Source organism: Petaurus breviceps, unplaced genomic scaffold (assembly GCF_028583685.1).
Source record: "Petaurus breviceps papuanus isolate PSGF00001 unplaced genomic scaffold, PetGlider_PUasm1.0 138, whole genome shotgun sequence".
Taxonomy (NCBI): domain Eukaryota; kingdom Metazoa; phylum Chordata; class Mammalia; order Diprotodontia; family Petauridae; genus Petaurus; species Petaurus breviceps.
The window spans coordinates 13,368,650-13,381,828 of NW_027185694.1; the positions used below are offsets into that span (position 1 = coordinate 13,368,650).

The following is a 13,179-nucleotide window of genomic DNA, read 5'->3' on the forward strand; positions in this document are numbered from 1 at the left end:
GAGCATAAAAATAAAATGCACCAAGAAAATCTAAAGAATTTTTAAAAACAGATTAATAAAATGAAGTACCCTCAACTGAAAACAAAAGATTTTCTGATCAGGGTAGAAGATAGTACTGACTATTATTTCCTTTATCCTAGAGACCTTATGTTTCTCTGTCCCTTTGCTCTAGGTAATTTTTTTCCTTAAGTTCACTTTATCCTTTAATGCCTGAAATAAAATGTATGCTCCTTGAAGGCAGGGATCTTGTATCCCCAAAGCCTAACATAGTGTTTGACTTATAGTAAGTGCTTAATAAATGCTTATTTAATTAAAATGTTGTTTTATTTCATGTTCTTCACTCAAATCTCTTTTATCATTCTTCTTCCAGTAAGTTTTGCCCATTAGTAGACACTTTATAAATATTTGTTAAATTTGTAAGTTGACGTTGTATGAATCTTAACTTAGTCTCAATAAAAATGTTGCTATGTAAAAAGACAAAAAAACCCTTTTACATATAGAATGTACTTGATAAAAAAAACTTCTAATTATAATATAGAAAAACAAATCTCCCAATTTCCAAATACATGTTATATCTGCAAATTGGTTTGGATTCTTTAGCACCTGTTTACTTGGAATAGATGCCAAACCAACAAAAACCTAGTTTTAAATCTAGTCAGTTCTATATTGTATATCTAGAGAAAGCCCAGTCCGAATTAGCTAATGATGGTGTTAACAAAACTTGAAATTAAATTTGTTAAATACTTTTCATCAACTAAATTATCAGCCATTGGGGTTTCCAAAGTTCCTCAGATAACCTTCCATAATGAACTGGTTCATGGAATTCAGACCAATCTAGCTCACCTCCAATAAGCACTTTTCTTTTTCGCAGTTACCAGCTACAAAAGAAACTGTCCGAGCTCTGCAATGTTAATAAGCGACAGGGTGAAGAAAATGAAGACAAGTGGAGACAAGAGAAAGCTGCCCTTCTTTTCCAGGTTGCTTGGAAGAAACAGCCAAACCCCAAGTCCTCAAAGTCAGTCTCATCCTGCAAAACTCCCAAATCTACCAACAAAAGCCACTCCCTCATCAAACAAAACAAGCAAACTGTCCTCAAACAGATCTATGGTAATTCCCTTTCTCCCACAGTTGAGCATCTAACAAGAAGTTCATTTGGCTATGCTCACATTCTGTGGGGAAACACACCCCACCCATAATAAAGTGTGAACTGGATGTGACACAGCCAGGGGAAAGGCTTTTGTAGAAGCATTTTCTGAAATTCTTCCTTGAACAAAAGAATTCACATGCTGTTTTCAAAGGTTTGAACTCACATTATTTTCAAGGGTTTAGCAATTACCCCAGGCTTTTCAGAGATGCTGTTATGCCTCCCCGTGTGATTTTTTTTTCTGTGTCACTACTGGCTTTATGAATCCCTTTAGATGCTTTTTGGTATCTAAATATTAAAGACCCACACTTTGGAAGAATGGTTCTCCTTCAGTCTTCCTGGTAAATCCCCTCCTTTACACAGTGATCACGTGGCTGCATTTAGCGTGCTAATCTGTTGCCTCATTTATACAAAATATGAAAGTTTATGGTTCTATAGAAACAAAGTATACAGTTAATCCCTTCCACATCACGACTTTTCACATCGTGGTTTCGTTTCAATATGTCATGGATCGGCATAGGAAGTTAAATGGGAATTTGGGGGGAGTTTTGAGGAAGCCACAGATGACAAGTAAAGGCCAGCAGATGACACAGGAAAAGGTTAGAAACTCAAAAATGCATAAAATATATGGCTGCATACTACAACATATTTTATCTTTTAATACTATAATAATTCAGACTTCTTCTCTGGTATGAAGGGAGGTTCAAAACTTTTTATGCAGATTTTCCATGGGGGGGGGGGGGGCAACACTTTCAACCCCCTGCAATGTGCCTGAAAGACCTTAGCTTAAAAAAGGTCAAAGTCTTCCACTGCATCCTGGGTCATCTCCAGTTGTCTTGATCGATTTCTGGTCACTGAACCCAGATGGTTCTGGAGGAGAAAGTGAGGCTGGTGACTTTGCACAGCCCTCCCTCACTTAAATCCAATTGGCTTGAAAGTCACAGCATCATCTTCCTGATGTCATGGTCCTCTTAGAGAATGAAAGGCAAACCACAACAACTCCCATGATGTGGGATAACTGTAACTACTTTTTATAAACATTTGCATATCCATATGGCCGTATTTGAATACATTATCTTTTTCAGCTTTGGTTAAATTCACATATGGGAGGTATTTCATAGAATTTATTTAGTATGACTATCCATCTTTGGGAAGCCAACACTCTGTCACACAGAGGGTATTCATTAAGTACTTATTAATGATAACGGATTCTACTAACTCTAGGCACTTTTACTATCTGAAAGATCTAATCAAAACAAGAGCTGCATAGAATTGATGATTCTGTGAAAAAGAAGAGTGACCACTAGGTGGCACCATGGATAGAACACTGGACTTGGGAGTCAGGAAGACTCGAGTTTGAAACCTGCCTCAGACACAAATGGATGACCCTGGTCAATCGCTTAAACTCTGTTTGCCTCAGTTTCCTTATCTGCACAATGGGGTTAATACTAGCACCTACTTCCCAGGATTGTTGTGAGGTTAAAATGAAATATCTGTAAAGCTCTATGTCAGTGCAATCATTATTATTAAGACATAGAATGACAATAATAATCTACATAGCATATTAAAGTTTGCCCTCTGTGAAGGAGGTGATGCAAATCTCCATTTTGCAGATGAGGGAGTAGAGGCTCAGAGAGAAGTGACTTGCCCAAAGTCACATAGCTAGTGAATATTGGAACTAGAACTTAAAACACTGATTTTTCTGACTTCAAGTCTAGGAGGCAAAATGATATAGCTCTGGATTTGAAATCAGAAGACCTAAATTTGAATCCTGCCTCAGGTATTTACTAGCTGGGTGATCCTGAGCAAGTCACCTTCTTCTCAGCCTCACCTGTAAAATGAGGATATTGGAACTGATGATCTCAAAGGCCCCTTCTTGCTCTACATCTATGACACTGATACAGTTTTTTTCAATGACACACCAACAAAATAAAACAAAGACATGCTGAAACAAAGCTTTTAATAGAATCTTAATCACAGCATCCCCTTGGCCTTATGGTAGTTCCTCCCCATAAATACACACAGAATCAACCTTCTGTTTATTCAGCTATTTATAAGTTAGGACTTTCAATTCAATGAAAATTTGGATTCAAATGGGGTCCTATGAGTCTCCTAACATGAGTTAGATTGGTTGATGGCTATTGTCTCCTTCTAGGATGCTCTCAGGAAGGGAAAGCACACCATCCCACAAGACCTTCATCAAAGCCTCTCTCTGCTATGCATCTAGTTTCAGGTACGTCAGAGTCCTGTGGGTATGCAGTTACTGGTCATGTCTGTAGTGTCTGTTCTCTAAGTTCATCTCTTCCTCATTTGCATAACCACCAGGCATTAGAGGATGAGGATTGCTGGGAATATGTTAATGATAGTTCTGTGTATACCCTGAGTTTTTAGTTCTTTCCCATTATTTCAGGTATCTGTGATTTTTGTCAATGTGGATCCTTCCTTAAACCATCAGAGATGCAGCCTCTCAGTCAATAAACATTTATGTGCTGGGGATGCAAATACAAAGACAGTTCCTGCCCTCAAAGAGTATGCCATCTAATGGGGGATACATCTTTGGCTGGTTCATGTGCCTTACCAGCACCCTCATGATGTTTAAAAAAAAAAAAAGAGGCAGAGGAGGCCCCCAATACACTAGAAGTCTTTGTCAGTGGCAGCAGCTGAAAAAAAATCACATGAAACTTCATCCCCAAACTTAGCTGGACCAGACTTGGGCCCAAACTGAAAAGTCTGTAGGACTTAGTAACTCACCAAACTCCTTGAGGGCAGACTGACTTTGTTTTCATTTGTATTTGTATCTGTATCCCTACGCAGAACACAAGCTCTGGCACACAGTGGGTGCTTAATATTCACTGACTCTCACCAGTGGACCAGTCCTTTTTCTTTTCTGCTTAGACCTTTCTTTGATGACAGCTACCATTTTTCTTTGTAGTTCTTTATTGTGCTGCAACCTTGCTTACACTCACAATGCCCTCTTGCATTACCATTGAAAATAAATTGCTTAGGGATGGCCAGGTGGCGCAGTAAGAGCTCCAGCCCCAGAGTCAGGAGACCTGGGATTGGTTCCAGCCTCAGATAACACCCACACAAAATAACTGGCCGTGTAACCTTGAGCAAGTTACTTAACCCCAATTGCTTAAAAAAATAAAAAAGAAAAAAAAAGCAAAGAAATTTTTTTATTCATCAAATTGGTAGAAGTGTACTAAAATGACAGTACTCAATGTTAGGGTTGTGAAAAGATGTATGTGCTGCTGATGGCATTTAGAAGGGGGTAGAAACTTTTGGGGAGTGATGTGGCAGAGAACTGCAGAAGTTATCAAAATAATCATACTCTTAGACCCAACAATTCTGTCATTGGAAAGATACCGTAAAAACATTACTAAGGAACTTTTAAAAACTTATGTTTGAGAGGAACAGGATAGCACAGTAATGATAATTGTTCCCATTTATATAGTACAGAGTATGTTTGAGGCACCATGCAAATATTCTCATTAGAGTTTCACAAACAACTCTGTTTGTAGGTGATATTATCCTCATTTCACGGTTGAGGAAACTGAGGCACACTGAGATCAAGTGACTTGCCCAGGGTTATACAGCTGGCATCTGAGGCTGGATTTTTAACTTGGGTCCTCCTGACTCCAGATCCAAGGCTCTGTGCACTGTGCTACGTTCTTGCCCCATGATGTTGGATTTGGAGTCAAGAAGGCCTAGGTCCAAATTCTTCCACTGACCCTTACTAGGTAAGTGATCGTGGGCAAGATGCCTAACTTTTGTTAGCCTCAGGTGACTCCCTAAGACTATAATTTACAGAAAACTCCCTAGGACTTTCTAAATGATAGATGGGTCTATATATTGGTAGTTCTTACACCAATGAAATCATATAATAGATCTTTTACTAATGACATTTTTTTTATTTTTCTCAATTACATGTAAAAAAATTAACATTCATTTTAAAAAAATTTTAAGTTCCAAATTCTTCCTCTCTCCCTCCCTCCCTCCATACCTTGAGAAAGCAAGAAATTTGATAAAGATTATACTTTTGAAGTCATGCAAAAAACACTTCTGTATTAGCCATGTTGCAAAAGAAAACATTTTAGAAAGACCAAGAAAAATAATGTAAAAATATTATGCTTCAATCTACATTCAGACTCCATCAGTTCTTTTTCTGGAGGTGGTAGCAATTTTCATTGTAAGTTTTTTTAGAATAATGACATAGCTTTTCAAAAATATATATGTTACCACTATATGCAATTGAAAAAGAAATATGAAAAGAACTTAACTTTACAACTTCATAGAATTGGTTTCTTAATGTTTGTTGAATTAAAATGAATTGGGAAATGGCTTGATAAAGTGTGAAACAGTAATGTGAGAAAATATCATAATGCAATCAAGAATGACAAATAAGAAGGCATACAAATGTAATGTCCAGGTCCATCATTCCTTTACCCATGGGCCCCCAGAAAGCTACTTTTGGTTCTAGGCACTTTATAGGTCAGAATCCTTTCCAAATAAGTTCTTGAGCCCCCGTTGATCTGTTTACTATTAAGCCAAAGGTCACACTTAGCTCAATTTGAAGAACTAGTAATACAAATAAGGGGGCAGCAAGCAAGGTAGCACAGTGGATAGAGTGCTAGACCCGAACCAGAAAGAGTCAACTTCCCAAATTCAAATCTGGCCTCAGATAAAGTACTTACTAGCTGTGTGATCCTGAGCAAGTCATTAAACCTTGTTTGCCTCAGTTTCCTCATCTCTAAAATGAACTAGAGAAAGAAATGGCAAACTACTCCAGTATCTTTGCCAAGAAAGTCCAAATGGGGTCATGAAGAGTTGAACACCTGAAACAATCCAACAACAAATACCAACGAAAGTAACAACAGAACATTTCCCTAGAAGCTCTTGAGCTCAACCTCCTACAAACAGGAACATTTTCAGTGAGGAATGTAATTATAATTACATCATCTTCCTGACTCCTAGACTAGCCTAGCACTTCACTCTGTGACACTGTGCTGCCTCTACAAACAAAAACTGTAAGAGGAAAATATATTCACCAATACTCTAGTAAATAGGGACACAGGACAGTAAGAGACAGGAGGCAAGTCAAAAATCGCCATCGTTATTCGTTGAGTTTTCTGAAACTAAGTACATTAAAGAAAGCAGAGAAAATACTGTTTCAAATGTATTTTTTTATTTATCATATTTTTTTACCCCCATATAAAGTAATAGAAATTGAGTAATTGGAGAATCTAAGCTATAAAATTTGAGTTTTCCTTTTCCTGCATATGCTAATAAGCCATCTTGAGTCTTAGTATAGAAGGGTAGCATGGCCTTTAACTTTCTTAACATCATGAAATAGGGTGTTAGAATGCCTTTCCAGTTTTTTTCTTTAGAACAATATCCATTTTCATTTAATTAAGAAGAGTTCAGAAAACTTTAACTTCATCTTTGAGACAATATGTTTTTGTTTGATAAGTTCAGGGCTGTCAATGGCAAATGCCAGGTCTGGTGAATCCCTCCAATCATAAATATCTATGGGAACATTCTCCTTACACTGGATTTTCCTATTCTCTGTAAGCAAATCCTAGCTTGGAAAGTGACAAGTGACTGCCAGAACTAACATTAATTTAGCTCGGTTGAAAAAACGAAAAAAAAAGAGTAGGGCTGGGGAGAGAGTGACAATCTTCCACAAAGTAGAGAGACGAAGATGGTTTAACCTTATAAGTAATACTAGTAGGCTGGTTTAAGGAATCCTTGTTAATCTTCCAGCACAAGACTGAAAATAGATAACCTATTGAAGAGTTTCTATGTAAGAATTTACTTTTGGGGTGTTAATTTGTCATTATGGCATGAAAAGTTTGTTTTTAAATGTTAGAACTTCAAAATCCAATAAAGAAAATTTGGAGGGGGAAGGTACCTAGAACACTGGCTTCATCAGTCCAGATGAGCAGCTCATCTATAACTTAGTTTTCTAGTCTTAGAGAATTACCTGACACATTGAAAGGTTAATGGATTGATTCATGGACACACAGCTTGTATAGGTCAGAAGCATGACTTGAAGGCTATCTATCCACTCTACCATGCCTCTCCAAATGCAGCTAGCAAGGATCAGTGAAAACAAAATCTATTGTCATATGTACATATCAAGAAACTATGATTGGGTCGCATAATTCCTTATTTTACAATGTCTGTCCAATAACTTTTTTCAAAATAAAGGAAAAGAACTCTATATATACATATATTAAAATGTAAGCTAGCAAGTTCTATGTGTTCCTTTTTTTTTTCAGGAAGACAAAAAGTTAGGAAAGAATATTAAATACTACTAAAATAAGTAACATATTGTATGCGTACTAGGTATAGTAAATCTCCAGTCATATACAAGATCCTGACAAAGTCTGAAATGGGTTAACATTAATTTTTTTTAAGTGATTATAAATTGAAATAAAGAGAAGACTTCTTTCCCTATTCCCAGCTAAGGCACTTAACACAAAATGCATTTTTTCATTAAATATTGATGAGGTTCTTGAATTTGACTTTAATCTGTAAATGTTGCTGGATGCCAAGATTAACTAAACTTAAGCATATATGTTTGTGTATGTGTATGTATATAAATGTACATATAATGTTGCTGTTCAGTCATTTCAGTTGTGTGTGATTCTCCATGACCCCATTTGGGGTTTTCTTGGCAGATATATTCGAGTGGTTTGCCATTTCCTTCCCCAGTTCATTTTTACAGATGAGGAAATGGAAGCAAACCAGGTTAAGTGACTTGCCCAGGTGCACACAGCTAGTATCTGACACCAGATTGGAACTCAGAACATCTTCCTGACTCCAGGCCCAGCATTCTATACAATGCGCCACCTAGCTGCCCACATTTCTGTACATTGTATCCAAAACTGAAACTGTCTATACCACACATGAAAATCAGTCTGATTTTATAGCCACAGTTCATGTATAACATATATATTGATATGAACATGTTTGTATATGCTATGTATATATCTATGGATAGACACTCAAGTGCAAATGATTTGATAAAGTCAGTGACCCACCTTAAAGTGACTACGTACAATCCTATTTATGTTGCATGTTTAAAGTATTACTTTTGTTGCTATTTCTGGCTTTTAAAGTATACATTCGAGAACCTGCATGTAGCAATAACTAGATGCTTTCCTTATTTATCATAATCCCTGAAAATTTATAGTAATCACCCTTCACCAACTTCAAGAAACCTAGTCTTAAGTTGGTAAGGACTGTATTCATAGCTCTCTTCCAGGTTACAAAAGGGTAAGAGAAACCGCAAACACAGCAGAAATTGGAACCGAAATTGAGGACACTTCCTAACCTTTGTCATTTCTTTGCTCTAAGCAATCTTAGAGATCCCTAAAATGGCTCATACCTCCTCCAACCCTCTAAAAGCCTGAGGAAACTTCCAAAGCTCTGTCCTCAGTTCTTGACTAAATACTCCTCCCAGAAGAATCTCCACTTTGTCCCCTTTCCTGCTATATAATCACTGAGTACAAAGGCTTAAAAACAGCCCACCTAAGGGGCGGCCAGGTGGCGCAGTGAGTAACAGTGCCAGCCCGAGTCAGGAGACCTGGGTTTGGTTCCAGCCTCAGATACTTAACACCCACACAAAATAACTGGCTGTGTAACCTTGAGCAATTACTTAATTGCTTGGGGGTGGCCAGGTGGCTCAGTGAGTAAAGAGCACCGGCCCCAGCGTCAGGAGACCTGGGATCGGTTCCGGCCTCAGATAGTCGGCACACTCACACAAAAAAAATAATGGGCCGGGTAACCTTGAGCAATAACGCTACTTGACCCCAATTGCTTAAACAGCCCACCTAAGCTTGGCATTTTCTGCTGTCTGAAAGCAGCCTCATCAGACTGGGGTAAAGTCAATCATCCTTCCACAAAGGGAAATTTAGATTATAAAGGCTTATTAGTCTCTGCTTTCCCAGTTTTTAAGTCAGATTTTTGATTATCAATCCAAAGGTAACATCAGCCAGAAAATGTAAGGAAGGCTGAACCATCTTATCAATCCTGAGGAATTTATTTTTGAACTAAAGCTAATGACATGGGACATCTATTTTGGCTTTTGTTTTAACAGTAAGCAACCTGCAGTATGTACACTTGCTTGAGAATAATGGAAAATCAAAGAACTTCTCTTACAACATGAGACCGGCCACTGAGGTGAAAACAAGAAATCAAAAATCCAGTCACTAAAGAATTGTCTTCATGAGAGATGAGCCAGCTAAAGCAGCTGTTTCTGTTAGCAAAGTCAACAAATTTTTACGTTTCAGTCACTTTAAAAAAATCTAGCCATGAAATGGCGTAATGTTTACAGAAGTTTAAAACCAACATAAGCAAGTTTCCTTCCTTATGAGGTCAAAGCTGAAAGTCTTTATTACCATTCTTCATTTTATAAACGTTCTCACCCTCATGATCAGGAAACACAGTTGTCACTAGGATTATTAAGGCTATACCACTTCTCTTAATAGAAAAGACCATACAGATGATAGCGTTTACTCTCAGTCGCTGTCAATTTGGGGCTATTTATTAAAATGTCAGGGAAGCAAAAAGGTGATTAGTAAAACAAGGCGTAATCTGGGAAATGACTGCTTGTGAGGCTAGGATTTCCCCCATGAATTGCTGTCAGGCCTGACTTAGACAATGTGGGTTATGGAATAGAAGATGGAAATAAGCCAAAGTAATAATTCATCCTAAATAAGGTAAGCACTTTTAAATAGTATTGAACAACAATTCCTTTAAATGAATTCTCTATTGTTTCCAAGTCAGTACCCTCAACAATACAACTTCTATCACTTTTGCCAAGTGCTTAGGCTCTCCTAACCTTATTATAAAGCTTTTTCTTAGACTAAAAGCAGGATCAGAAGTTCTAAGTCCTTGTCTTCAACAAAAAATTAACTTTATTAAACTGATTTTCTCTTTGGCTACTAGATAGTAATAATAGTTAACATCTATATAATACTTTTTGTGTTTGCAAAGTCCTTTACAGCTTAGCTCATTTTAAAATTAAAACCAGCAAGCAGATCAATAACTGGTTGAATGGTCAGACCAAAAGAGTAGTCTCATTCAGCATGAACTTGGAAGGTCTACAGTAAAATACCTAAAGATTTCTGCTACTTAACATTTTTGTTAACTTTCACAAAGAATTTTAGTACTTACCACAGAAGCAAAATATTTTGATGTACGAGTGGAGTCAGGACATTTTTGTCTTGCCATAGAAAGTTCAAAGTTAAAATCTAAGCTAAAACTTAGCAAGTTAAAAGCTTGATAGGGAGATATACATGTAAGGTGAATACCTATAGGCCATGAAGAACAGACCCTTTGTCATTAAAAATGTGTATAAAAAGTCCTGTCTGAAATGCCCATCTCTAGGCTGCTACCCTAGTCCAATGATAATGCATAATGACCCCCATCTCCAATGTGAACATTACCAACAGGGAATGAGTTAAGCAAGGGAAACTATATTCTTTACCTAGAAGTTAGTACATACTTGTTTTCTCTGCCCTGAGCTGGGGAAGGGAGAAAAGAGAAATTATTCAAATCAGATCCAAATTTGTATTGGAAATTTTATCAGTACTTCTGGCTACTCACATGACCCCTCCAATTATGAACTGTATCCAACAGTTTTTCTACACATCCTGGGTATTTGGTCAGATACAAATGAATGATGAATGAGAACACAGAATGAGTTCACTGTCTTCTATTTTTTTTTTTTGAGATGACTACTTTTAATTGGGAAGGTTTCCACGAGGAAAAGGGAAGTGCTAGTGAATTTTACTACTTGCTGCATTTCCCAGTGAGTAACTGTGGAATATTAACCACCGATATGAGCTATACAATGTTTTACCAAATGCAGATGGTTAGATGGAAACTCTTATCTGAATGTATAAATCTCAATAGTCCAGATCATCGACATTAACTGGTGAGATGGCCAGTGCTGCAAACAGATGACTGCACAGTGATAAGACACTCAACCTTAATGGAAAAAGAGAGCACTTATGGTACAGAAAAATAATATGAAACTCACTATCATATAGAAAACGTTTGGTATCACAATATATATCATTTTAACATCACACATTGAAAAACAAACTTGATGACTAATGGAGTAGCGAACTCCATTGTATATAGCAAGAGAAAAAGGAGCAAAGGAACTTGAAATTGTCTGCTTTTGTGCATTTCTATTTATACATAATCAATAGTGCCATTTGATAAAGAGTATTTATTTTATAAGTATTCAGTAATGATCAAAATATCCACTACTGATTATCATTTATAACAACAGTGTTACATGTTTTCACTTCACTGTCACAGTAAAGGAACACACATGCAGCTTCCTTTAAACTTCAGCTTTATTGACAAATATTGTTCCAATGTTTTTTCAAAATAATACAGAAGTAAACAGTTTAAAATTGTGTCTCTTCAACAGACTGTGCTAACTGCCCCAGAGCTCTGGGGGCGGCTGGCCAGGTAAATGTTGAAGCAGTAATGAAGGTCTGTAAGCCACTGCTCCTGAGTTCCTCCACTCTTCACTGTCTGCAAGGGGGAAAAAAGAGTCAGTATCCTCTGGTCCAAGTCTTGGCAGAAAAGGTTTTGTTTTGGGTGGTATCTACCATGTGTTTTTGTTTAACAATATTTATGCTCGTACGCCCTCAATATGGCCTCCCTGCTAGAGAAGAATCACAACAGACCTAGCCAACACTTCTAACTTGACTATAAGTTCCACATGGCCAAGATCACTAGATCCTGGGATCACTAGAACAGTGGTTTAAACATTAACTATTCATTACAGTAAATGAATTACAAAGTTTAATGAAGAAGAAATAATATTATACACAACTAAATCTGACTTCTGGGTTTAGTTAACATTTTATAGTGAATTTTCAGTAGAAACAGTCACCTTGTATAAATGATTCCCCAACCCCCCAGTTCTTAGCATATCTGAAGAGGAAGTTAAACAATTTATGGAGATACTCTATGAAGTTTCTTCCGTCTTAAAAACCCTACCCATACTAAGCTTCAATGCCAATTTTTTCTAGCACCCTGTTCCCAAATGAATGCAGATATTAAAAGGCTTTTCTCCACCTCCAGGCCCCTCAGCTCTAGCCAATAGAGGAAGGTAGGTATCCTTCTGAAGGATGTTTAGTGAAGCAAGATTTGACTGAGCCTAGAAAACAGTGAACACCTGTCTTAAGCTAGTAAGCCCCAGAGGTAAGACGTGCAACCCTGTCTTCCTGGCTCTGAGACTAGCTCTACATTCACTATACCATACTGCTTCTTGGAGGTATTTCAAACAGCAAGTAAGATTAATCTTGGCAATACCTAACTTAGGGTGGTCATAGTGATGTCACTAAGTTTATACCGTTTGCCTACTAGACAAAAGCCCATTTGATTTTGATTTTTCCAGTATGAACACATAACATACATAACATCTTTCTTCAAAGGCAGAGAGATAATAATATTCGAGAATCCTTAGTTGGAAAGTAGTCTGTGAAAGTCACATTATTAAAAAAAAGAGATGTGCAAGTATACCTCCTTCCCTTTTATTCAGAGGAGAAGGAATATAATCACTGAAAACTGCCTATGTCAGATTTGGGTTATGTGCTAGAGATCTTGCTGAATGAAGTGTTACCCCCTTCTTTTTAAAATTCTTTGTGATAAAAGGATGATTCTCTGGGAGAGGAAGAGAATGCTACTTTGGCTATAGAAAAGTTATAGAAATCAACAAAAAAGATTCTAATCAGGGATAGCCAATTTCCCCATTAGAACAAATACCATACTCACCTATACAGCTGAGGCACTACTTTAAACACACTGTACTTGTGGAGACCTGTGACAGATACAGCTACTAAACCTTCACCTCAAAGGGATTAAAGACAGTAAAGACCTATATGTACAAATATGTTTTTATATAAAGGAGCTCTTCCTTAAGTGGCAAAGAACTGAAAGAGAAGGGGGGCCATCCAGGAACTGGGGAACAGCTCAACAATTTATGGTATGGGGAAATACTA

The 13,179-nt window shown here is 37.3% G+C and overlaps 2 protein-coding genes across 7 annotated transcripts in view; one reads left to right on the plus strand and one right to left on the minus strand.

Annotated features, from left to right (window-relative positions):
• The window catches only part of INVS (inversin), a 236,964-nt gene extending 226,735 nt beyond the window's left edge, over positions 1–10,229 (plus strand). For 3 of the 4 annotated variants that reach the window (XM_069105795.1, XM_069105785.1, XM_069105805.1), the window contains exons 15-17: positions 872–1,107; positions 3,300–3,377; positions 9,249–10,229. In XM_069105795.1, the coding sequence (XP_068961896.1) occupies positions 872–1,107; positions 3,300–3,377; positions 9,249–9,364 (430 nt within the window). In that variant the 3' untranslated portion in view covers positions 9,365–10,229. Of the gene's footprint in view, positions 1–871; positions 1,108–3,299; positions 3,378–4,665; positions 4,885–9,248 lie in introns of all 4 variants that reach the window. The other variant, XR_011171998.1, reaches the window with a different exon arrangement.
• A 1,273-nt stretch (positions 10,230–11,502) lies between these two features.
• Positions 11,503–13,179, minus strand: part of TEX10 (testis expressed 10) — a 68,092-nt gene continuing 66,415 nt past the window's right edge. For all 3 annotated transcript variants that reach the window (XM_069105831.1, XM_069105822.1, XM_069105840.1), the window contains one exon: positions 11,503–11,704. In XM_069105831.1, coding sequence (XP_068961932.1) covers positions 11,591–11,704 — 114 coding nt within the window. In that variant the 3' untranslated portion in view covers positions 11,503–11,590. The remainder of the gene's footprint in view (positions 11,705–13,179) is intronic.